General features: G+C 41.3%; 2 protein-coding genes and 1 non-coding gene across 3 annotated transcripts in view; 1 reads left to right on the forward strand and 2 right to left on the reverse strand.

Moving 5' to 3' along the window:
* Window positions 1-4,151: 4,151 nt before the first annotated feature.
* On the reverse strand, window positions 4,152-20,303 carry LOC109901904 (protein O-linked-mannose beta-1,4-N-acetylglucosaminyltransferase 2). The gene is made up of 2 exons (XM_020497915.2): window positions 20,039-20,303; window positions 4,152-8,830 (listed from the first exon to the last, which is right to left on the reverse strand). Exon 2 carries the CDS (start codon window positions 8,754-8,756, stop codon window positions 6,981-6,983), a length of 1,776 nt encoding a protein of 591 aa, XP_020353504.1. The 5' UTR covers window positions 8,757-8,830; window positions 20,039-20,303; the 3' UTR covers window positions 4,152-6,980.
* The window catches only part of LOC109901902 (FAST kinase domain-containing protein 4), a 47,067-nt gene continuing 26,477 nt past the window's right edge, over window positions 5,986-26,575 (forward strand). The window contains exon 1 of the mRNA XM_031788438.1: window positions 5,986-6,176. The gene's annotated coding sequence lies outside the window, so the exon portion shown is untranslated. The remainder of the gene's footprint in view (window positions 6,177-26,575) is intronic.
* On the reverse strand, window positions 22,126-22,198 carry trnat-ugu (transfer RNA threonine (anticodon UGU)). The gene has a single exon. It is a non-coding gene; the product is annotated as a tRNA-Thr (tRNA).

Genomic DNA, 26,575 nt, shown 5'->3' on the forward strand with positions numbered 1-26,575 from the left:
GCTGTTGTTCTGGGATTGATTTGCGCGTTTCACACCAAAGTACATTAATCTCTAGGAGACAGAACGCGTTTCCTTCCTGAGCGGTATGACGGCTCCGTGGTCCCATGGTGTTTATACTTGTGTACTATTGTTTGTACAGATAAATGTGGTACCTTCAGGCGTTTGGAATTTGCTCCCAAGGATGAGCCAGTCTTGTGGAGGTCTACCATTTTTTTCTGAGGTATTGGCTGAATTCTTTTGATTTCCCCATGATGTCAAGCAAAGAGGCATCGAGTTTGAAGGTAGGCCTTGAAATATTTCCACAGGTACACCTCCAATTGACTTAAATGATGTCAGTTAGCCTATCAGAAGCTTCTAAAGCCATGACATCCTTTTCTGGAATGTTCCAAGCTGCTGAAAGGCACAGTCAACGCAGTGTATGTAAACTTCTGACCCACTGGAATTGTGATACAGTGAATTATAAGTGAAATCATCTGTAAGCAATTATCTGTAAGCAATTTTTTGAAAAATGACTTGTGTCATGCACAAAGTAGACGTCCTAACCGACTTGCCAAAACTATAGTTTGTTGACAAGAAATTTGTGGAGTGTTTGAAAAACAAGTTTTAATGACTCCAACCTAAGTGTATGTAAACTTCCGACTTCAACTGTATATAATAGGCGATGTCAGAGGAAAGCCCATAAAATTGTCAGAGACTCCAGTCACCCAAGTTATAGACTGTTTTCTCTGCTACCGAACGGCAAGCGGTACCAGAGCGCCAAGTCTAGAGCCAAAAGGCTCCTCAACAGCTTCTACCCCCAAGCCATTAGACTGCTGAACAATTAATAAAAATCGCCACCGGAAAATTTACATTGACCCCCCCTTGTACACTGCTGCTACTCGCTGTTTGTTACATATGCATAGTCACGTCACCCTCACCTACATGTACAGATTACCTCAATTAGCCTGTACCCCTGCACGGTGACAGGTACCCCTGTATATAGCCTTGTTGTCATTCTTATTGTGTTACTTTTATTATTACTTTTTATTTTAGCCTGCTTGGTAAATATTTTCTTCTTCTTGAACTGCACTGTTGGTTAAGGGCTTGTAAGTAAGCATTTCACGGTAAAGTCTACACTTGTATTCGGCACATGTGCCAAATAAAGTTTGATTTGACTTGATATGTCCATTGCTCATGTTTCTTGGCCCAAACAAGTCTTTTCTTCTTGTTGTTGTCCTTTAGTAATGGTTTCTTTGCAGCAAATCGACTATGAATACCTGATTCATGGAGTTTCCTCCGAAAAGTTGATGTTGAGCTGTGTCTGTTACTTGAACTCTTGTGAAGCATTTATTTGGGCTGCAATTTCTGAGGCTGGTAACTCTAATGAACTTATCTTCTGCAGCAGAGGTAACTCTGGGCCTTCCTTTCCTGTGGCAGTTCTCATGAGAGCCAGTTTCATCTTTGCCCTTGATGGTTTTTGCGACTGCACTTTGAGAAACTTTCAAAGTTCTTGACGTTTTCTGGATTGACTGACCTTCATGTCTTAAAGTAATGATGGACTGTCATTTCTCTTTGCTTTTTCGAGCTGTTCTTCCCATAATATGGACTTGGTCTTTTACCAAATAGGGCTATGTTCTGTATACCACCCCAACCTTGTCACAACACAACTGATTGGATCAAATGCAATAAGGAAAGAAATTCCACAAATTAATTTAACAAAGTCACACCTGTTAATTGAAATGCATTCCAGGTGACTACCTCATGAAGCTGGTTGAGAGAATGCCAAGAGTGTTGAAAGCTGTCATCAATGCAAAAGGTGGCTACTTTGAAGAGTCTCAAATATAAAACATATATTGATTTGTTTTTTGGTTAGTGCATGATTCCATATGTGTTATTTCCTAGTTTTGATGTCTTCACTATTATTCTACAATGTAGTAAAAAAATAGTAAAAAAATACTGTATACTGTATATAAAATAATGTTGCTTTATTCAATAACTCAGTTACTCAATACTTACTTTTTTTATCATTATAATAAACATAATACATGTACACTAGTTTCTGGCACACTTCAGTCTTAGCAAATATATATTTTTTTTTACTGGAGGTGGTATACACAACCTAACAAGCAAAAGAAACACACAAAATACAACATCACATTGAACAACAACAGTTCAAAATAATCTATTGAATACAAACACTGACAGAACTGCATTTGAGAACATCTTTTTTTTAAACAGTTCAAGTTGGACATTCAAACCGAAACATCTCAGGCAAAAAGGGACAAATTCCAGTTAATGTGGAATTTAGTTCATCAGTAGGATACCTCAATGGGTACAGCACAATGGGTAGGATATTCACATACTAGCAAGTCAGCACTGCATTTAAATCCCTTGATTATTATGACACCATTAATGTCCATTAAATGATTATACCAATAATCAACAATGCAACACATTGCAAAGTCTATGAATTGGCACTGGCGATCTGTGTGTCACTAGTGCTGTTTTAGGGGAAGAGAGAAACCCAATCCAATGCTATTGATTCACAGATTCCTGTCACCACTCTCAGCTGCCTCAAAAACCGTTTCAAACCTGTGCCCTCTGCTGAAAACTCAACGGTGGGACAGAGTGATCTGGGGCCGCATGTCAAGCGCTCAAGAGTAGGAGTGCTGATTTAGGACAGTTTAACCTTTTAGATCACAATACAGTGCCTTCAGAAAGTATTCACACCCCTTGACCTTTTTCCACATTTTGTTGTGTTACAGCCTGAATTTAAAATTGATTCAATTGAGATTTGTTCACTGGCCTACACACAATACACCATAATGTCAAAGTGGAATGATGATTTCCCCAAAAATTCTAAATTATACTGAACAAAAATATAAAGGCAACATGTAAGGTGTTGGTCCCATGTTTCATGAGCTGAAATAAAAGATCCCAGAACTGTTCCATATGCACAAAAAGCTGGTTTCTATCCAATTTTGAGCAGAAATGTCTTTAAATCCCTGTAAGGGATTATCTCTCCTTTACCAAGATAATCTATCCACCTGACAGGTGTAGCATATCAAGAAGCTGATTAAACCCAGTGGGTGGGCCTGGCTCCCAAGTGGGTGGGTCTATGCTCTCCCAGGCCCTGCGCCCCTGGCCAGTCATGTGAAATCCACAGATTAGGGCCTAATGAATTTAAATGGACTCATTTCCTCATAACTGTAAATCAGTAAAATTGTTCATTGTTGCGTTTATATTTTTGTTCAGTATAATTAAAAATGAAAAGCTCAAATGTCTTGAGTCAATAACTATTCAACCCCTTTGTTATGGCAAGCCTAAATAAGTATTTAAAAAATATTTAAAAAAAACAGACATTGAATATCCCTTTGAGCAGCTGTGAAAGGTGAAAACTGAGGATGGATCAACAACTTTGTAGTTACTCCACAATACTAACCTAATTGACAGAGTGAAACTAAGGAAGCCTGTACATAATTCAAATATTCCAAAACATGCATTATGTTTGCAACAAGGCAGTAAAGTAATACTGAAAAAAATGTGGCAAAGCAATCACTTTTTGTCCTAAATACAAAGTGTTATATTTGGGGCAAACCCAATACAACACATTACTGAGTACCACTCTCCATTCTTTTCAAGCATAGAAATGGCTGCATAATGTTATGGGCACGCTTGTAATCGCTAAAGACTGGGGAGTTTTTCAGGTTAAAATAGAAATGAAATGGAGCTAAGCACAGGCAAAATCCTAGAGTAAAACCTGGTTCAGTCTGCTTTCCACTAGATACTGGGAGATTAATTTACAGTTCAGAAGGACAATAACCTAAAACACAAGGTCAAATCTACACTGGTTGTTTACCAAGAAGACACTGAATGTTCCTGAGTGGCTGAGTTACAGTTTTGACTTAAATCTGCTTGAAAATCTATGGCAAGACCCAAATACAGTTGTCTAGCCATGATCAATAAACAATGACAGAACTTGAAGTATTGTGAAAAGAACAAGGGGCAAATGTTGCACAATTCAGGTGTGAAAAGCTGTTAGAGACTTGCCCAGAGAAACATGTATTGACTAAGTGGGTTGAATACTTATAAAGATATACTGTATTAGTGTAATTTTTCTTCCACTTTGACATTAGATTATTTGTAGATGGAAATAATTGTACGTTTTTCCCCAACCATTTTAATCCCACATTGTAACAGCAAAATGTGGAAAAAGTTAAAGGGTGTAAATACGTTCTGAAGGCAATCTATATACGCTTAGTAGGACAGGAGGGCTGCAGCAAGACCTGATCCTAGATCAGCACTCTTACTCTGGGGGCTTGGTACATACTGGGAAGCTAGTCATTACTTTAGTTTTGCACACCACAAGGCAATGTATATACGCTTAGTAGGACAGGAGGGCTGCAGCAAGACATGATCCTAGATCAGCACTCTTACTCTGGGGGCTTGGTACATACTGGGAAGCTAGTCATTACTTTAGTTTTGCACACCACAAGGCAATGTATATACGCTTAGTAGGACAGGAGGGCTGCAGCAAGACCTGATCCTACATCAGCACTCTTACTCTGGGGGCTTGGTACATACTGGGAAGCTAGTCATTACTTTAGTTTTGCACACCACAAGGCAATGTATATACGCTTAGTAGGACAGGAGGGCTGCAGCAAGACCTGATCCTACATCAGCACTCTTACTCTGGGGGCTTGGTACATACTGGGAAGCTAGTCATTACTTTAGTTTTGCACACCACAAGGCAATGAAATGTAACAGGCAGCATTGCACACCATCATATAGACTTGGGCTGAGTCCCAAAATGGCACCCTATTCCCTATAGAGCACTACTTTTAGGCTCTGGTGACCTTTATAGTTCTTGGTCAAAAGTAGTACACTATAAAAGGGAAGAGGGTGCCATTTGGGATAAAGACACTGAATCACGCATGGTTAGCAGCATTGATGAGCCCTAGAATGGGTTATTACTCCAGTTTGATTCAGGGCATAGTAGTCATTACCAAAGCATCACAGGCTAATTATTTCACAAGTTTATGCATGCATATAACCTGCACAAATTTTCTATGATCACAATCAGAAATGGTACCGATTAATAGTAAGTAAGGAATTCTGATCATTTTCTGCAACTGTGTAGACTGAATAAAAAATTATAATAGGACAATTGAACTCAGAATTGCTGTAATGGGCACACTGAAGTGACATGAACCTTTTTGTATTTATCTTTTGACACACAAGGACAAAGAAACTGATTAAAGAAGCTCCAGTTTTTCTGAAAGAAATAGAACTAACCCTCACATATCTAGCAACTGCACCGCATAGCAACAGAACCTTTCACATAAATACATAATATATTCTCTTTATTTTAATTTAGAGGAACAATGTTCGTAAAATACTGCTACTATTTGAAGGAATAATGCATGTTTTAGTCCGCATCTTTAGAAAACTGCAAACATTTTCCTGGAGACACTCTTTGAAAGTTTTTATCTGCCTTGAATTAATATCTCAAATAATCTAGAAGAGGAAGAATTTATTATCCATGGGTCACAATAGTTCAAAAAGGTAACTGGCAAATATTAAAGCCTCAATGAAGCACAAGATAATTCAATTACAACTAATAACACATACTTAATGGTACTGTAGACTTGTAACCACATTTTCAAATTCATTTTGGTTTCTCTTAAAGGGATACTTCGGGATTTTGGAAATGAGGACCTTTATCTACTTCCCCAGGGTCAAATGAACACCCTTCTTATATGTTTCTGATTGCGGTTTGAAGGAAGTTGCTAACTAGTGCTAGCATAATTGCTAACTGGATTTAGTGTAATGACTGGAAGTGTATGGGTATTTGCAGCTAGCAGGCCTGGGCAAGTCCAGTCCTCTGGGTCCTGATTGGTGTCACACTTTTGCCCCAGCTAACACACCTGACTCCAATAATCAACTAATCATGAACTTCAGTTAAAAATGGAATTAGTTTAAAATCAGGTGTGTTTGCTAGGGGGGGGGAGTGTCACACCAATTAGGCCCCCGAGGACTGGAATTGTCCAGGCCTGAAGCAGATACCCAGCTAGCAGATACCCATAGATTTCCAGTCATTGTGCGAATGCTAGTTAGAAGTAGTTTTGCAATCCTATCTTCCTTCATACTGCACGCAGAGGCATAAATAGGGTGCCCACGAGTTCATCGGCCTCTGGGTAAGTAGAAAAATTGCTAGAATCTTACAGTATCCCTTTAAGGTTTTGGCAACATTCTGCAAACAATTATGTAAATTGACAATTAGAAAGGCAACATGACAAAGCTACAACTTTGTGCAGGAGGGTAGGCTAAGCCACAATGTTGTGATTTCCCAGATAACAAATCACAAACCAATCAAATCTGAGATTTGCTGAAAACCTACATTACATACTCAAATAAGTACAGATATAGATAGGTTCAGTGTTTTAAGACTAATAAAAAATATTTTTGCTCATAAATAAGTATATTAAAGAAATTCCTATATCTCAAAAAGATACGTTGTATAGTACTTTCTGCTATTGGTACATAGCATGTACCAATAGCATGGGACGCATGTTCCTGCGTCCCATGCTAAATGCCATTGAACTTCCATTGCATTTCACTCTCTGTCTGAGGACATGGTTGTCTCTCATCCTAGATACAGATCACATCATATCAACTATCCTCAAATCGGAGACTATCCTCAATCAAAGATTTTCATATTAATGAGATTCAACGGGATCTTAAGCACTTACAAATTCGTAACATATCATACGAATTGTAGGAAATATACATTTATTGTGCAGGACGTAACATATCATACAAAATGAATGACATCGTATACAATTGTGCACAATTTTCTGGGACCCATTTTGGCTCGTGAGCGCTACTTTCAAAACTACTGGCTGAACTTATCTAGTATCACCTTCAGTAATCCACAAACCCAATATCTGATCATCCGGAACAAGCAGTCTCAAACTTGTAACTGTATAGATCAACACAAATTATGTCCTGCACATGAGTACATCGGCAAAAGGCCCCAGGAGGTTTTTGTTAAAGATGCAGCGCACCCACACCAGGTACGTCGTAAAGGGTTTGATGTTTTCAGAGAAGGTATAGTTCTGGTGGGGGAGAATATAAGGCATGTACGTGTTCTCTCCTTGCTCCTGGATCCACACTTCGTACTTCACTTCCCTGACCTTCAGGTACTTCAGGTTCCAGGGGATTTGCCAGGACACAGTCAGCTTGGCCTCATTGGTGGCCTGGACCGATGTCTGGCACTGGGGCTCTCTGACCCGGCCCGGGTGGACCGTGCTGGCAGGCTTGGCCTTCTTCAGGTTGGGCCTGGTTTTCACGATCGCTCTGAGAGCCTCTAGTAAAGAAGGGATGTCCACTATGGTGTCCTGGTAAATACGATAGAGCCACTCAGGGTTGCGGCAGCACAGGTGTCTGGGTACTTCCTTACTGGTCAGGATGTGATCCTGCTCTTCCTTATCCAGGTGGGCTATACCTCCCTGCTCCCAAGGCCTCTCTGGGTAGGCCACAGAGTTCTCCTCCACCATGTTCCTCCAGGCCACATACTGCAGGTCCATGCCTGGTAGAGAGGCCAGGGTTTTGTAAGGGGTGTACTGCTCTGGGTTGACCGCATAGGGGAAGAGCTCCACAACGATGGCCCCCCGGGGGAGGAAGAGAGAGGAGACCAGCTGGGCCCCGTGCATGCTGACCAATATGGAGGCCCCGCTGATGACCTTGACGATTCTGGGGAAGTTCTGCTCCTCCAGAGACACAGTCACCGCTCTCATCTGGAACTCCTGCACTAACGCCAGGATCAGCTCCGCTTCGTTCAGGATGAGTCTGTTGATGGAGCGACTGAACACTACGAAGTACTCATCCTTTTCCTCCGCTACACTCTCCTCTCCTCCTCTCGTGGTGATATTGAGCTTCTCCATCAGCGATGAGGCAAACTGCCGGATCTCGTTCCCAGAGACCAGGATGTTGGCTTTGGGGCCCTGTGGCTGGACAAAGCCGTACTGGTACCATGTGGTCATCTTGGACAAGCCCACGTAGGACTTAGTAAAGCACATAAGTTTGCCAAAGTTCCTCAGCTGCTCTTTGAGAAGTGGCTGCTTGCTGCTCAGCAGGCGGTAGAGGTCAAAGTGTGCGCCCTCACCCCAGCCCTCCATGAAGACCAGGCGGGCCTCATCGTCCAGGTCCGAGTACTGCCGCATGGTGTAGAAGATGGGCAGCAGGTCATCGTGGAACACGTGCATAAGGTTATCCGGATTGAACCGGTTGAGGATGAGGGTGACGTCAGGGACGAACACAGGCTTGGGCATGAACTTGAGGGCAGCTGCGGGCAGCTCCAGGAAGTTGAAGTACTGGGTGTTGTGATCCTCCACAGAGGACAGGTCCAGCAGGGCCGGCTGGAAGCGCCGGGGCCCCAGGTTGGGTAACATGAAGGAGGAGTTGCTGTGGAAGAAGACAAACTCTTCAGCCTCGGTGCAGTAGCACAGGTAGTCGAAGCGGCAGATGCGGTCAGTGTGCATCTTGCCGGTGCAGACCATACGGGTGCCATGCTCCTGGAGGGCGAGCAGAGCGGCGTGGTAGTCTATCCGGGCCTGGGACAGCTCCTGGGACTGATGGGTCAGCTGCAGCTCCTCCTCCAGTACTGCGGCGTGCTCACTTAGCCTCACGTACTTCCAGAGCAGTGCTGCCACCACCGACACCAGCAGGCCATTCAGAATGGCCGCCACGTTCATCCTGCAGCTCGCCGCACGCATCACAGCTCCATGTCCAATCTGATCTCTGATCTCACATGCATGCTCCGCCTCCCGCTAGCCAGGCGCCGATACACCTGGAGAGTGAGAGAGGGGGTGGGGGGAGAGAGAATTTTTTGCATATTACTGATATCATGTTTCCAACTGAACATACTATATTTCAGACGTAGTAATCATAGAAATAATATCAAAGTGTAAGCCTATTATTTTCAGTGCATGATGAAGGTCTACATACCGGTAGAACAATTTCAGGGATCAAAGTCCCTTCCCTTGGAGAAGTCTTTGTCTGCATCCCAAATAAAGGGATACTCCGGGATTTTGGCAATGAAGCCCTTTATCTACTTCCCTAGAGTGAAATGAACTCGTGGATACCATTTTCATGTCTCTGCATGCAGTTGGAAGGTAGTTTCTCACTAGCTTTAGCTCAATTGCTAACTACAGTTAAAGCAATGACTAGAAGTCTATGGAAATGGCTAACAACGCTAGTTAACATTGGCTCGCAATACCTCTAACTTCCTTCATACTGGACGCAGACACATACAAATGGTATCCACAAGGTCGTCGGACTCTGAGGAAGTAGATAAAGGGACTCATTGCCAAAATCTCAAAGTATTCCTTTTAAATGCACTACTTTTGGCCAGGACCCATATGGCTCTGATCAAAAGTAGTGCACTGTATAGGCTAGGGAGTTGGGACCTATCCTTTGTTTACCTTGGTGGATAAGCACAGGCATTCCTAGAACCTCAAATCACATTCCCCTCCTGGTTATGTCTTGATGAATGACATTGTGAGAAAGGGGAAAAGAAAAGTTCCTCTTAAAACTACACTAACCTGCATATTGAGAGAACAAGTGAGTCATGTGGTGAGACATGCTATCTGCGTCCCAAATGCTATTCCCTATATAGTGCACTGCTTTTGATCACTCCAGGACCCATAGTGCACTACTTTTTTACTGCAGCCCTATCTTGGGAATAAAGTGCCATTTGGGATGCCGCCACTAATTCAGATCCCAAGCAGCTGCTTCCAGACTATCTAAAGGTTGACTGCTACAAGAACAAATGTTTCAATAGGCTAGCCTCTGCCTGGAATACTATAAATATCACTTTCCATAATAGCGGCTGAGATTAAAATATAATTATTCCAGTATAAAAAAGTTGAGTAAATAACATTGAGACTTAAACAATTCATTTAAACAATTCAATTCATATTCATTTAAAATATGCTTTATATCACCATGATAATTTAGCAATACTCAAAAAGAAGAGTCAAGAGTTAGCGTAGTCATTGGCATCTATAATATTCATCAGAATCTACGGACTATCTCCCTAACCTTCAACTTTAGACACTAAATACACTCCCTTCCTCTCCCTGGAGCCAGACTGTCTGCAGTAGGCTTGGTAGGTATACTGTATATGCCGTATTCCAGAGTATTTGGTAATAGCCACGGGATGGTTTTTCAATACCAAATCTTTAAGTAAATACCTGCAGTCAACTTGTGCAGTAGGTTAGGAAATAAAGCAGATCACGTTCTTCATTTCACCTGTCAGATTATTATTCATTATGAAGTGTAGGCCTACCGGCAGTCCCCAGTCACATGTGTTTACAAGCACACAACAACAAGACATCGGAGCTTTGTGAGTCACATTGTTGTGCAGCATGCGCCAGGTGATCTAGTTAAAGTATGGAATTCACAACTAAATGTTTGCCAGCTAAATATCTTAGAACTATTAAAGGAAAACCCCACCCAAAAACTATATTTTGGTATTTGTTTCATTAGTCCATTGTTGACATAGTCCCAAGTTTTCAAGATGTAACTTTCAAAATACAGAAATCTGGCCCGTATGATGAATTTTGCATCATCTGATGCTGCGTTTTGCAGAGCTAAATGCTCTGAAGATGTGAATTTGGTTTGCTGATTTAGTACCTAGTTATCTATGAAAATGGAAGTATCAATGAACATGATTGTGGGAAATTAATGAATGCTCAGTTTGTCTGGCGCTGGAGTACCACGTACCGCTAGCAGCATTTTAGACACAGACTTAAGTGCTAGTCATCTAGTCTGTTTTATAAATGTGCAATGAGTAGAAAACAACATGATTCTGGTTAAATTTATAACAAAAACGGATTTTCATATGAAGCTTTGAAAGCCAGATCAGTGATTATTGCAAAAAAAGCAGGTTAAACTATTGTGATAAAATAATTAGTGGGTCAAAGGCTTATATTCATAATCCCTGAATTCATTAGATTATTCCTGTTTGAAATCCAGTGTATTGACCTTTATTTGTGCAACAAAGCTTATTCAGAGAAAAAGTTTCAAAAATCAAGATAAATCACCCATAAACTTGAAAACAATCTAGATATGGTTTTTAGAACTACCTTGCTGTCTAATATTAGTTTTGTGTGTGCAGCAAACTGTGAGTAGAATTTTTTTGTTACTTTTATAAACTTTATGAGCTGTGATATCTGTCCTGCAAACAGTTTATCAGAGACTGTAAAAATGTTTGCATGCGCTCGTTTGTTAGCATTGCTAATCTTGGTATTACAGAGGCTCAGTGGGGGTTGAAAATATGTGTGTGGTGCCGGTATTACCGAATATCCCAGGATGGCACACGGTCTGTTTGAAGGTAGGACAATCTGGATACCACCCAAGTCTATTTTGCAGCCAAGCCCATCTATCCTTCAATCCCATGTTGAGTCAAATAATTCCAGTTTAACCCTACCTCAATGTCTCTAATGCTTTGAGCAGCAGACATGGAGCACAAGATTCATAGAGCAGATATCATGGAAACATAATGAACGGGCATTGCCACTTCTAACACACATTTGGACAGACACACATGCACCTCTGATTTCTTAAAATGTTCCTCTGTAAAATCACTCTATCCTAAAAACTCCTGGAGAATCCTCCTTTGCCACTAGCATCCCCAGAGAGCAGCCATCCCCCCATGGTCTTCCTGTCTCTCTCTTCTCTCCAGACTGAGCTCATAAAGAACTCCAGTATCTCTGGCCAGTCTCAAATGGCACCCTATTTCCTATTTAGTGCAATACTTTTGACCAGGGCCCATTGGACACAGCCAGCCTTACACTCTCCTAAAGCCCCGGACTCTCTCTCCTCTAGCAGCCAGCCAACCCAAGGGCCCTGGAGGAAGAAGCCAGACTGAACAAAGACATGATGGCTCCATCTCTCCCTCCCTGCACTCTCTTTCACTCTCTCTTGCTGCTCTCATTCTCTTTCCATATCTGCTCTCATATGCTGCAATAGAGACAGGCTAAAAAAAGTCCTCAGGCTATTTTGACATCCAAATACATAGGCTACAATATGTCAGTGGTAGTAGTAGGCTCAGTATTTGTGGTAATACCCTGCAGTTGTAGCTAAGTTATAGGAAAAAGATCAGTTACCCAAGAGCTTTTTAACTTTTTTTCATTATGATTTGAGATTTAGTTAAGCAAAAGAGCATGATACTAATTCAGGTGGGAAAAGTCTTATTGTATCTATAGAGCTGGAGATAAGGGCTTCCATCTATAGATACAATATGATAGCAATGCAGATGTACTGGTACTCAGAATACTCATATGTGAACTGCACTACATTTGAAGTGATTGACCTGATCAGAAGTAGTGCACAACAAAGGGAATAGGGTGCCATTTGAAAAATAAATTACCTACAGGGTTCCTCTGAAGTTTGACCAAGCCCCCTACATGGGATTTAGGTCCAGAAATTACTTCTAAGATGTCAAATGTACCTGTATAGGCAGACAGCACAAACCCCTCGGCTTTCCCTTTTAGCCTACCCATTTAACCAATTCCTACATGCGTTTAAGTTGGTATGATATTCAGACAATACCACTTCATTTTACTCATTCACATTCACGAAGGATGAGAAATGGGCTAATAGTGCTCAATGCATTTTTTTGCTGCTTAAATGTCACAGCATGAAGACCTAAAGCAGCATTGCCCTCCAATCCATGAGGACAAGGGCAATGGTGCCAGTGGTGAGCGTTAATCCTCCTCAATGCACACAGGCAGCCCACAGGGATGCGTGCAGGGCCCACTGCAATTCCACTGTGCCAAGTACTGAAGGTTTTTCCAAACGTCAGCCTGCCTCTGTGATAAATTAGCAGGCAATTCCATGGCATCATCTAACACTGCACTGACCCACTGAGGTTTCGGCTGGAGATCAAAAGTTTTTGTGAGCGAAAATGTGGATCCAAACTCCACCGCTCCACTCCACAGTGTTCTCCCTAAAGAGGCACCCCATGATGCTTTCCATATTAAATATCCTGTTGTGTAATATTTTATTCCAATTCTGAATTATACAGATGTATAGAAAAGGATGGTAGGATGTATTGGGACATGCAGAACACTCAATTTAAGAAGTGGATTATTAATGATTACATAGCGTAATGGAAAGTCTCGCACAGTTTGACAATAAATCTGGACTTTCTAAAAAAAGACTCTGGCACCGTAACCAGCACGCAGAAATGACAGGACAAGTTTAAAAAAAAATACTTAGCCATCTTCTTACTAGGAACACAGAACTAGAAAGATATTCTAGATAAGATTTGTTGCACAACCGTTCACTGTCATAACCATTCAGGCACAATGACTTCAATTCACCTACATTTCGGTGCTCCAGATAATATTGCGGTACACACACTACTAAGAGACGGCCTTGAAGTCCATCATATGTGGCGAAATACATGTTCTATGTAGTGTGTTTTGTGAAACAGACAAAGTAGGCTACAGTGAGGGGAAAAAGTATGATCCCCTGCTGATTTTTTTTTAACATTTGCCCACTGACAAAATGATCAGTCTATAATTTTAAATGTTAGGTTTATTTGAACAGTGAGAGACAGAATAACAACAAAAAAATCCAGAAAAACACGTCAATTTTTTGATTTGCATTTTAAATGAGGGAAATAAGTATTTGACCCCTCTGCAAAACATGACTTAGTACTTGGTGGCAAAACCCTTGTTGGCAATCAGAGGTCAGACGTTTCTTGTAGTTGGCCACCAGGTTTGCACACATCTCAGGATGGATTTTGTCCCACTCCTCTTTGCAGATCTTCTCCAAGTCATTAAGGTTTCGAGGCTGACGTTTGGCAACTCGAACATTCAGCTCCCTCCACAGATTTTCTATGGGATTAAGGTCTGGAGACTGGTTAGGCCACTCCAGGACCTTAATGTGCTTCTTCTTGAGCCACTCCTTTGTTGCCTTGGCCGAAGGAGGTTCTCACCCAAGATTTGACAGTACACCCAAGATTTGACGGTACATGGCCCCATCCATCGTCCATTTGATGCGGTGAAGTTATCCTGTCCCCTTAGCAGAAGAACACCCCCAACGCATAATGTTTCCACCTCCATGTTTGACGATGGGGATGGTGTTCTTGGGATCATAGGCAGCATTCCTCCTCCTCCAAACACAGTGAGTTGAGTTGATGCCAAAGAGCTCCATTTTAGCCTCATCAGACCACAACACTTTCACCCAGTTGTATTCTGAATCATTCAGATGTTCATTGGCAAACTTCAGATGGGCATGTATATGTGCTTTCTTGAGCAGGGGGACCTCGCGGGCACTGCAGGATTTCAGTCCTTCACGGCGTAGTGTGTTACCAATTGTTTTCTTGGTGACTATGGTCCCAGCTGCCTTGAGATCATTGAAAAGATCCTCCCGTGTAGTTCTGAGCTGATTCCTCACCGTTCTCATGATCATTGCAACTCCACGCAGGTGAGATCTTGCATGGAGCCCCAGGCCGAGGGAGATTGACAGTTCTTATGTGTTTCTTCCATTTGCGAATAATCACACCAACTGTTGTCACCTTCTCACCAAGCTGCTTGGCAATGGTCTTGTAGCCCATTCCAGCCTTGTGTAGGTCTACAATCTTGTCCCTGACATCCTTGGAGAGCTCTTTGGTCTTGGCCATGGTGGAGAGTTTGGAATCTGATTGATCGATTGCTTCTGTGGACAGGTGTCTTTTATACAGGTAACAAACTGAGATTAGGAGCACTCCCTTTAAGAGTGTGCTCCTAATCTCAGACCAAATTCAAGAAAGCGTACAGAATGACTCCAACCTAAGTCTATGTAAACTTCCGACTTGAACAGTATATAGGTTTTCAAAATGCACAGTCGTGGTGGGTGATACACTGCTGAAGCCTGCTGGAGCCTGTTTCCTCCAGCATCTTCACAAGGTCCTTTGCTGTTGTTCTGGGATGGATTTGCACTTTCCGCATACCAAAGTACGTTCATCTCTAGGAGACAAAACGCGTCTCCTTCCTGAGCAGTATGACGGCTGCGTGGTCCCATGGTGTTTATACTTGTGTACTATTGTTTGTACAGATAAATGTGGTACCTTCAGGCGTTTGGAAATTGCTCCCAAGGATGAACCAGACTTGTGGAGGTCTACAAAATAATTTTGATTTTCCCATGATGTCAAGCAAAGAGGCACTGAGTTTGAAGGTAGGCCTTGAAATACATCCACATCCAGGTACACCTCCAATTGACTCAAATTATGTCAATTAGCCTATCAGAAGCTTCTAAAGCCATGACATAATTTTCTGGAATTTTTAACGGCACAGTCAACTTAGTGTATGTACATTTCTAACCGACCTGCCAAAACTATAGTTTGATAACAAGAAATTTGTGGTGTGGTTGAAAAACGAGTTTTAATGACTCCAACCTAAGTGTATGTAAACTTCCGACTTCAAATGTGTGCGTGTGTATCTATAAAAATAAAGTATGTGTATGTATTGTAAAAAATAATATATATATATATATATATATAATACATTAATTTTTATAATACCATCTTTGAGAAATAACAAAAAAAAAAGCTATACAGTCAAGGAGAAGAGAAACTGGGCATTCTGGGCACATGTCCATAGATTTTTTGCAGAGGAACACAGCATTAGCCATTGCAAAATGCATAGAAATGCAGGAAATTCGCTTTAAAACTGCAAAATTGTCTCAGCTCAATTGAAAAATGTGTAGAATTGCAGAAAATGTTTTATAACAGCAAAAATCTCTATGCCGCCAATAGACTGTTAGTTTACATTTCCTCTCCCAATGAACTTTGGGGATGTCAAAACAATAACTGTCTACAAAAATCTCTTCACTTTAAAATGTTGATGACTTCTACTTGCCATTGTCATTCACCTGATAAGACGTGATTTTTTTTTCTGCTAACATATGATGAAGGTCCCTGGTTTGCCTGGCTGGGGGTCTCTGGGCAAGAAAAGTTTGAAAACCCCTGGACTAAATAATTTTTAAACATTTTTATAATATGTAAACTATAGAACTACACATCTACTGAACTAATTATTAGGCCTAAAATAGACATTGACAGCCTAGGTTGTTTGAAAACTGATGTCCTTACATAGCTTAACTTCTGTTGCTGCGGGGAATAACACACTCTGAATGAAAAGTAAACAGAGTGCTTTTTGCTTGACATTTTCTGTGTGAGGAAGTAAATTTTACATTAAGAGTAAAATGATCCAATTGGAGAAAGGTCAGCATAGTTCCCATCATAATCATATGCATGCATGAACTCGGGCTACAACTGGGAATGCTTCACATTTAAATGATATTTCTGTCTGGCTTAATGTTACCGCTCCAGCTCCACTTCATCAGAATTCAGTCTCCCTAGAGCTCCCACCCACCCACCACGCTTCTCAGTCAACCAACTCACCCACATCTGCTTTCCCCTAATAGTCCCAAAATCTTTGTTATACTGAATGCTGCTTATAAATAATGAAACAGGCATTAAGAAAAGTAAATATTCCCTTCGAAGGCAGCAGGCAGGCGATACAGTAAGTAAATATGCCGTGCGTAGAAAAACTGTTAAACCAGCCAGACTGGACAACACATTTCTAGCCTGAGGTTTCACCTGACTTCGCTCTATGCTTTTACAGTAAAAACAGCTTTCTGCTTTTGTCTCTCTGAGAAGACAAAAAGCACAAAGCCTGGAGTAGTTCTGTCTTTATAGATGTCCCTGGGTGACCTAGTAATCCCAAGGCTCTTTCTTAATTGTCCTGATTCCTCAGATCCTCTCTCTTTGCCTCCTCAAAATGTACAGAAGATCCGAGGTTCCTTGGTCTAATCTTCTTCTCCAATGCATGTCGAGGAGGCAAAGAGAGAGGACGTGAGGAATCAAGGAAAGACAATTGAAAAATAGCCCTTGTTTCAGGGAAGCTGAAAAGGTCTTTGAAATAGTAAAGACAATTCAGCATCTGGGCAATTCCACAGTAGAGCAGAGTACAGCACAGCAGAGAGCATTCGAGTACAGCAAAGTACAGTTCAGTACAGTAGTCAAGTAGAGTACCGTAAAGTACAGTACTATAGTGTACCTAACTCTAGTGTGCCCACTAGAGTATAGTTCAGTATTCTTTACTTGGTTGTAGCCAATTCAACTGCAGAAATTCCATTTGCGATTTTTTTTTTTTAATATTTCATTACCAATCAAGTTATAATCACAATAATTCATAAACCAAATTGATATCAGTAAAAAAAAATCACTGACAACTTAATAGATCTACCTTTATTTGTTACTTGTGAACTTCTAATTTCTCTCCCTCATTAGGAGGGGAGGATAATGGAAAATATCTTAAAGATTGATAACAGAATCAAGGCACAAGGCAATTTTCCTGAAACTTAAAGGCAGAAAAATGTATCCAAAACTAAATATAAAGTGTTGATATTTGTTGGCAAGGGGTGTTTCCTTCAATATGAGTGTTATATATATATATATATATCTAATACCTTTAGACTATTTCTGGTAGAGGTTTTCCCAAAAAATACCCCTTTTCCATCTTTGCTTACTCCTACATTTTAAGATGGAAAATTGTAAAAAAAAGTATATATCCCTTAATTAATAAAAAAGGATTTGCCATACTCCTTTGAACTTCACATGGGTTATTTTTAGATGGAAATGACCATATCCTTTTTACATAGTCACTAATCTCTTATCTATACATGATCAAACCTCTGATGGGATGGGAGCAGGAGACAGTAGTGTTTCCAAACTGCTCCTATATGCATTTGGTTACAAAAGGGTGAGCAGTAGCAGCAGTAACCAAGGAGAATGTTGTTAAGCCTCTCTCTGATGACATCACAGCAGTAGCGACTCAGCTGAGGCTGAGCGTGCCAGGTCTCTCTATCAGGACTTGGCTGACAGGCCTTGCACAGCTCCCTAGTGTTTTGTATTGCCGTTTGCCTTGGAGATGATAAGCACCCTGATGATGGGGATGGGAGAAGCAGCAGCCTGGAGATTCTAATGCATTTTAATAAGGCTCCCGCTCCACGATAGGTAAACAGCGCTGTTAGTATCTTACTCTGGCATTTCTACCCACTGCCTGTCGCTGGCTTGTCCCTTCAGGATCACCTTGGAGATTCCCTCCCTGCTCTGCATCCTCATCCTTTTGAAGGACAACTTGCTCACCTCTCCGTTCACACAAAGAACCACTTAATAGACCGCTCTTCTCAGCTAGTTTATTGTCTGTGTCCTCCAGGCTCATTTGAGGCGTCCCCTTTTGTCATTTTTATTCCTGGCCCAATTGTGGCATGTCAGGTTGGATCAAGCCTCCTAGCGCTCATGTTAGCTAGAGCTACAGACCAACGCACAACATTAGCAGCTGTACCATATTCTCCCTCTCTTTCGCTCTGCTGGGGACACACTGTCAGCCTGCCACTGTCACAAAAACCCAGATGCAGTTAAAGCCACCGTAGCCTGTAAGGTTTCCAATCATTTAAAATGCACCCCTTGAATTCTAAAAGAAAATCACTTATAAACCCCTTAATAGCCTAGATTATTTTCCTTAAAGTTGACAGTACTTGTTTTGTTTCCAGTCATTGTTGCCCCAGGGGGGCCCATGAGAAATACTGGCCGACGCATCCATTCTGCAGGTTCAGGAGAAATGTCAGACAGAAGCGAGGACAGAACATCCTCTGGAAACATTGCAGCATAGCACATTATAATTCAGCCACATGACAGACTCCTAAAAGGCCAGAAAATGAAATGCAATACTATGACATAGAAAAATAGAATAGGTATCTCATATAGGCCTAAAAGGAAGTGTGCATTACACAGATATCCTAAAAAGCAGAAACTGTGTATTGTCAATAATACACCAACGAATTAGGCTACATTCCTAATATTCAGATACACACACACACACACACACTTCTCATCAACTCCCCCAGATTTCCACTTCATCTACAGGCTGCCAGCTGAGCTCCCATTCACTATAGAGTACCTTCTTCACAGAAGTACCGAGGCAATGAAAATTAGGCATTCATATTTAGGACAGGTTGGCTGTTTTCATGATATGTAGGCTATAGCAGCACCCACTCACCTGAGACCAAGAGCAACAGGTGAGAGAGGTCCATATTGCAGAAGAAGTCATGATAGCCTACTTTAAAAAAATGAATCATTCATAGTGTTGGCTAGGCCTATTTGTGAAACTATTAACTTAATGTGTAATCAAACACGGGATTCAAGTAGGTCTGGACAGGGGTGATGTTTGTAGGATGTAGTCGTTTGTATGTGCTGTATTGTTTAAAAGACATCAAATAAAATATTGTAAAAAATGTATTAAAAGGTCGATTCAAAAACGAAATATGAAAACCTCAACTTTAGTTGGTGGGATTTTCATAAACGTCATCCTCAGTCAACATGGATTTGTCTGTATGCGATTTAGGAAATTCTTGAAAATGTAAGGTATTAATTACTTGGGTTTGTGATTACCCTGGTGTAGCTAAATCTATTCCAGGATGAATCAATCCCAGACCAGAAAATACTACCTGACCAAACTGTCTTAGCAGTTACCCTTTTATGTCATCCAGAATTGAGTTGAACACACAGAACCCTCATAATGACAGGACAAACGTGTTTACTTCAGTCTTGTTAAGGCCTAGACAAAACTGTGTTAATGAAGAATCGCGATTGATAAATGTCAGGGTTCAGATTACCATAGTTATGATTAAACACGTATAGCCTTTGTAGGGCTAAGCTTGACTGATATTCATGAAGACTCCATGGGCTGCTTAGAAACAGGTGCTGTTCATATTTGAAGCCATAGCCTAATTTGTCCAAGCAAACCGCTAACGTTACATTCTTGCGTTAAAATAATGTCATGCCATGAGCAGAATACATTGATACAGTAGCGTCAAGACAATTTGCCAATGGCCGCAGTGCTTTTGAATTCGAAACTTTGTCTTGAAACTAAGTTTTCAAACATCACATTGAAAACATGACATGCACCGATAATAAACGTTTTTTTATTATTCTTACCGGGGAGTTTCGATTAAACTGAAAAGGTATTTTCTTCACTGTAGCTGAAACGTTTCAGCTAAGGCAGCATTACAAGCTCCAGAGCATACTCTCCGCAGAAACGTTCCAGAGGATTGACGTGATAGAATGAACCTCCTTAACGATATGCCTCGATGTAGGTGCAACAGTACGAAATATCAACGCATTCATTCATCAAGTTCAAGTTAAACAGTATTTTTTTACGTTAGCTGTCAAAAAGGCGATTTCGATTATACTTGCTATCCTGTCTCCACCCACTGCAAAGTCAAATCCCATATCCAAAACTCGCGAGATGTTATCGGCGCTTTCTCCACACTCCTTGGTGTGACCATAATTACAATGTAAGAGGACATAAAATGTTAAAAATATATCTATATAATTCCACATAATGCGAGGTTCAGGAATTTGCACAACGATTTGATTGTATATTTTATGGAGACCAAAGTATGGAACATTTATAATTTTCTCTAGTATTATGTTCATCTTGCATAGACCACTAGTTACAATTCACTCATGTGCGAACTACTTTGTTTTTCAGGACAAGCTATATACACATATCACAAATTGCATAGAGAATGTTTATATAAGAAAACATTTCAACATACTGCATTGTTCTGCTCTCCTCACAGCTCCATATTTCCTTTGGCATTTCATTAATCACAGTTTGCACCCTACTGACAGGGGGTTAGGGGACATTACATTTGCATTAATCATGCTCAATCTCTAAATAAAACAGAGTGGCTGCGTTTATACTGACACACACACCAAAAAAATATAAAATGCAACATGTAACAATTTCAAAAATGTTACTGAGTTTTAGTTCACATAAGGAAATCAATTAATTTGGACCTAATCTATGGATTTCACATGACTGGGAATAAAGATATGTATCTGTTGGTCACAGATACCAGCGTGCCAGTGGCCATCAAAGGTGAGCATTTGCCCACTGAAGTCAGTTACAACGCCAAACTGCAGTCGGGTTAAGACCCTGGTGAGGATGATGAGCAGTCAGATAAGCTTCCCTAAGACTGTTTCTGACAGTTTGTGTAGAAATTATTTGGTTCTGCAAACCCACATTTTCATCAGCTGTGCGGGTGGCTGGTCTCAGACGATCCCACAGGTGAAGATGCCGGATGTGGAGGTCCTGGGCTGGCGTGGTCTGCGGTTGTGAGGTCGGTTGGACGTACTGACAAGGGGAGTGAAACAAATGCTCAAGTAGGACTGCTTTCCTACTGCCATATACAATAATACATTGATCTCTGCCAGAAAAAGATCAATGAAAATAAAATGCAGAAACAAAACAAATCTGTAGTGGTGACATGATCAAATACAATGACATCCACAGATTTCACACATTCATCTCATATGTCAACAATGATTGCATTGGTCTCTCAAGCGAGGCCCTTCCCCCTGGGGACAAAGCTCCACAAACGCCCCACCCCGGCTCCCAATCCAGGCATTGAAGATATTAATAAAATATCTGTTTGTCATCTGCCCACGGGTGGAACAGTAGGCTACTCTTGCGAATTTCAATTATGTGCTGTCTGTCCATCAAATCTTGCGGCGTTGAATGATCATTGAGAAGCAAAAGAAGAGTTGTATGTTATTTATTGTTAATACGCACATTGTTTTGCTCCAATGCAATGTGTAGACAAGGCTGCATGTTAGGCAATGTAGTACTGCCAGAGCACACGTCAGCCAGGCCGAAACATATGACCCTTCATGGAAGGTCCCACCAGCATGATCTGAACTCGCAACCCCTGGTTTACCAGACCAGTGGACTAACCATTGAGCCATGACTGAAGCCATAAAACCCAGTAACTCGCTATACATTTTTTTTAAACAATAAGTCTAAATGTTTTTCTGGGTGTCTGTGATAGCTGGCATTGATAATGTTAAATGGTAACATGTTAACCTGATAGAAACTTCATTTCTGTGCTGGCTGTTCTGTTGACACGAGACAAACTACTACAACAACATAATTCTTCACAAGGTATGTATACATGAGCAGAATTTAACACAAATCGGGATTGTACTGACCTGGATTAAAACATGATACCCTTTAGTCAAGGCCCCAGTGAGAATTGAACTCACGACCCCTGGTTTACAAGACCAGTGCTCTAACCACTGAGCTATGGAGCCTTACCTACTCACACCTTGAGACAACAGGTAATTTACATATCACAACAGATCTTGCCAATTCACAGACAGAAGGCCACACCTCATGCCACTCACTCTACCACACTCAGCTGTTAGTGCAGTCTGGCCCAAACAGCTAAACAGGCTGTTAGCATATGAAGCAAAGTCAACTACTCTTGGCTTGAGTGTCTGCTGGTTTTCAGTCTTTCCATTACATCATGATCTACATGAGATTTAGACCAGAGAAACATAATACACATTCTTACATGCCAATTGGACCTGTGCAATAAAATGCACTCACCTCATCTGTGGCACTGCCACGACTTGCCACTAGAGAGCAGCAACAGACCATAAAATGCATTACCATTGACAGAACATCTCCGCCTACAGATGATCACTGCATATTATCGTCTGTTGCTGCACTCTAGTGGCGAGTACTAGCAGAGCCACAGAGAGTTTATTAGCAGGGTTGCAGATATAAATGCAGGGTACAGTGAATATCTTAAGTTCTTACAGTGCAAGTCAAAGGGAAGTGAATGAAACAATAGCAACATAATTAATAATTACATATTTACAACTGTAACATGATAAATGTCCATTGGGTGGGGGCAGGTTAAATGTAAGTTGAGATGGGGGGGGTCCATAGGGGGAGCGTCAATGTATAAACTTAATCTCCACTACAAAAAGCATCTAGACATTATCTCCCATTTCTTTTAGACTAGCATTTAGTTCTCAACAGCAGAGATTTGTATAAACCAGTCTGTCTCTCCGACCTTTCCAATATTGAATTGATCTTTTTATTTATTTTCCTTTATTTAACCAGGTAGGCTAGTTGAAAAAAGTTCTCACCGTCTCCACCTTCCCATATAAAGTGAATGTGTCCGAACGAGACAGACAGCAAATTGAGCTGGTTGTCATACAGTGGCAACATACTAAATATTTTTCAGTCGGCTGGTTAAATCAATACTTTGTTGCAAAAACAAAAATGGATGAGTGGAACATTTATTTTGGTCTTCTGGCGGCATGACTATAGATGATTGGGAAAAACAGATGGCAATAATACCCAGGCACGCAGATTTGGGGGATACTGCATTGAGAGAAAAGCCACAACGAATAAAAACAGTTAAGAATATAAACTGGGCTGTGCGTTGCTTCGAGGGCTGGATAACAGAGAAAAAAAAAGTTGACTTAAACTGTCACTAAGGAAGTTTAATTAGTTTCTCCGACAGTTTTATGGAAATTTAGGAAACGGGAAGGGGGAGCAGTACAGCATAAGTAGCTATCTGGCACTACCAGTTTCTAAATGACCCACCCATCGGTCACAGCTGGTGCCTTATGAAGGACACTAAATTTACCACCACGATTCATGCATTTATGGCCAACATCAAACAGCTAAGGCAAGGAAAATATATCACAAAAAGCCACCCTCCCATCACTGACAAGGACATGGCCCAGCTCCAAAACTTCCAAGCTCTGAATCCCGGTACACCAAGGGGTCTGGTCCAGAAAGTGTGGCTCGACCTCCAGTTACATATTGGTCGAATAGGAAGAGGGGAACAGACAACTAAAGCCCAACTCATTCCTCGTAAAAACAGACGAGAACGGTCTAAGGTATGTTGTTCATAGCCTGTTTGTGTTATCTCGTAATTAGGAAAACAGTTGGAAAACAATATTATAACAACGCATTCTCTCAGATACACCACTCTCACATATAACAAGGCCACAAAGAATTGTCTGGACCCAAGGGAGAGGAGCAGGGAGTCCAAGAGAGGATTCATGTTTGAGCAGCCAGGGAACCCACTATGCCCGGTGGCATAACTGGGGAAATATCTCTCGAATTGCCTGGAGAATGCCCTTGCATTTTATCTCCACCCAAGGAGGGGAGTGTATCGGGGACTCGATCTGGTACACGTTAGAGCCGATGGGAGTCACAAATGTATTAACTCATGGCCTGCTTGCAATTATATGGTGTTGTTTAGTCTGGGCATCAGTGATTTACTGTCTAAATTGGTCTGGGTTTAGTTCAGCTGTCCTGTTGCACTTACCCAACATGACCACTAGAGGGTACCAAACATCCACAGGAGTGCCTGCTTTCTCCACAACACACTGCATGCAGAAAACACAATGTTTTAGGTATGAAAAAAAAAAAAAATCTGCCCCCTCGTGGGAGAAAGTTGGAAACGCTTCCGGGTTATGTATGTCATCCTAATCTTCTCTATCATTCCAAGCACAAATAGTCCATTTTTACAGACCCTACCTATAGGACCAGACTAGCAGTCTCATTGACAGTTAATCTCTGGAAACACCCTGATACTCACAATTACTTAAAACACAAGTCAACCGCCGCTACACACACACAGCACTTTTGGAGGTACTATCTAAAAGATTCTAACAGTTGCCTTTTACCGAGCCGGAGAGCAGGCTGGGGGCTATGTAGAGTAGCGGGCCCGTGCTGGGCCTGTGATTGGTGTCGTTAGACAAAACCCAGGCTTTTAAACCCCCCTCCCTTCCCCCATAACACTATTTGCTAGGCTAGTAGAAACTAAACTTATCTTAAATCTTTATCTAGAAGCAGCTTTTACATAGAGCTATGACAGGTCAGGCTTAGTGTGTGTGTGTCTTGAACTCTTTCACATATGTAAACAGCAGAAACTCTTACCAACAAGAGGGTTATGAACTAAACACATTTGTGCTACACTCAAGTCGCCATCTTTGATTTTTTTTAACAGTCTTCTTTCACGTCCGCTTGTGCAGTACTCATGTTGTCCGCCAGATGGGGCTCCATCCACAGCAAATACGACTTGGGGGTGCGCAGAGGACTGATAAACGCTGTTCCACCGAGCCTATGAACCACCTAGCCAGAAAGGCAAGTCTGTTGACAACAGATGGACATTTTTATTAATTTCACACGTTTGACAACACATTTCTACAATTTTGGATATGACAAAGCATGGTAATACAACAATACAACAATCTCAGACGAATCTATATTTTAGAATGCAAAGTTCAAAGTAGACAAACTGACAGACTCCAAAATGGAGGAGAGCGAAACAGTTTTTATATAAATAGGTTGCACTTTAAATTACAGCAGCACTGAATAAAATGGTTGTAATTACATGTGGTAAGCAACAAGTTATAGCTAACTACTCATACCGAAGTGTAGCGGAACGTGTATAGCTAGTCTGAAGGTGCCCCAGTATCTGCGCGTTAGAGATGTCTACGATGAATATCGATATCTCTAAAGTAGATACTTCGGCTGTCTGATGGGAATGCATGGCCATAACGTAGTTAACTTTGACTTTTTCAACAGCAGTAGCTATAACATTAGGCCTTTTATAAAACCAGAGCAACTCAAGCTTACCTTTCGCAAGCAACCATAAAACTTTCAAGGTGTGATTCTGGTAGCTGCTAACTCGTATTTCTCGATAGATTACAATATCCCAAATGCGTTACCATCAGAATAGTTCAACTCGAGGCACCCCATCACCGCAAATTGTCTACATACACCTGGAGATGGTTGAAAGAAATAGAGCCTGCTCTGTATGCATACATTATGCAAATATCCATGTACACACTAGGCCTACACACAAAATAAAATGTGGCGGTTGTTACTCCAGTTTGAGTAGGTGTTCTAGAGGCATATTTCTAATATCAGTGCGCCATAGAAAATTCTATCTGACATTTCCAGAGAGGCAACGTGCAAAAACAACGGTATTCCAACCACTCAGAGACTGACGTCAACGTTGAAGGATCATACCTGAAATATTGATGTCATCATGTGAACCAATTTTCAACATAGATGGAAAATATTGTAGAACGTGTTGACTTTGTAAATCTGAAAAATGCGTGATCAGCTAATGTTTACTATCAGAGAAAGCAACAAACTGGGCACATTTATCTACAGTTGTTTATTCCATTCTAAACCCTATCCTGGCCTGCGTATATACACTACATTACCAAAAGTGTGTGGACACCAACTCATGGAACATCTCATTACAAAATTATGGGCATTAATATGGAGTTTGGTCCTCTGTTTGCTGCTATAACAGCCTCCACTCTTCTGCAAAGGCTTTCCACTAGATGTTGGAACATTGCTGCGCTGACCTGCTTCTATTCAGCTACAAGAGCACTGATGTTGGGCCCTCAGCCGGAGTTCCAATTCATCCCAAAGTTGTTTAATGGGGTTGAGGTCAGGGCTCTGTGCAGGCCAGTCAAGTTCTTCCACACCGACCTCGACAAACCATTTCTGTATGGATCACTTTGTGCATGAGGGCAATGTCATGCTGAAACAGGAAAGGGCCTTCCCCAAACTGTTGCCACAAAGTTGGAACAGAATCGTCTAGAATGTCATTGGTCACTGCCAGATGGTGAAGTGTGGTT

This window comes from Oncorhynchus kisutch, linkage group LG2, assembly GCF_002021735.2.
Source record: "Oncorhynchus kisutch isolate 150728-3 linkage group LG2, Okis_V2, whole genome shotgun sequence".
In the NCBI taxonomy this organism is placed as follows: domain Eukaryota; kingdom Metazoa; phylum Chordata; class Actinopteri; order Salmoniformes; family Salmonidae; genus Oncorhynchus; species Oncorhynchus kisutch.

Coding starts and splice junctions, on each gene's coding strand:
- LOC109901904 (XM_020497915.2), bottom strand. CDS start 8,756: ATGCGTGCGGCGAGCTGCAGGATGAACGTGGCGGCCATTCTGAATGGC.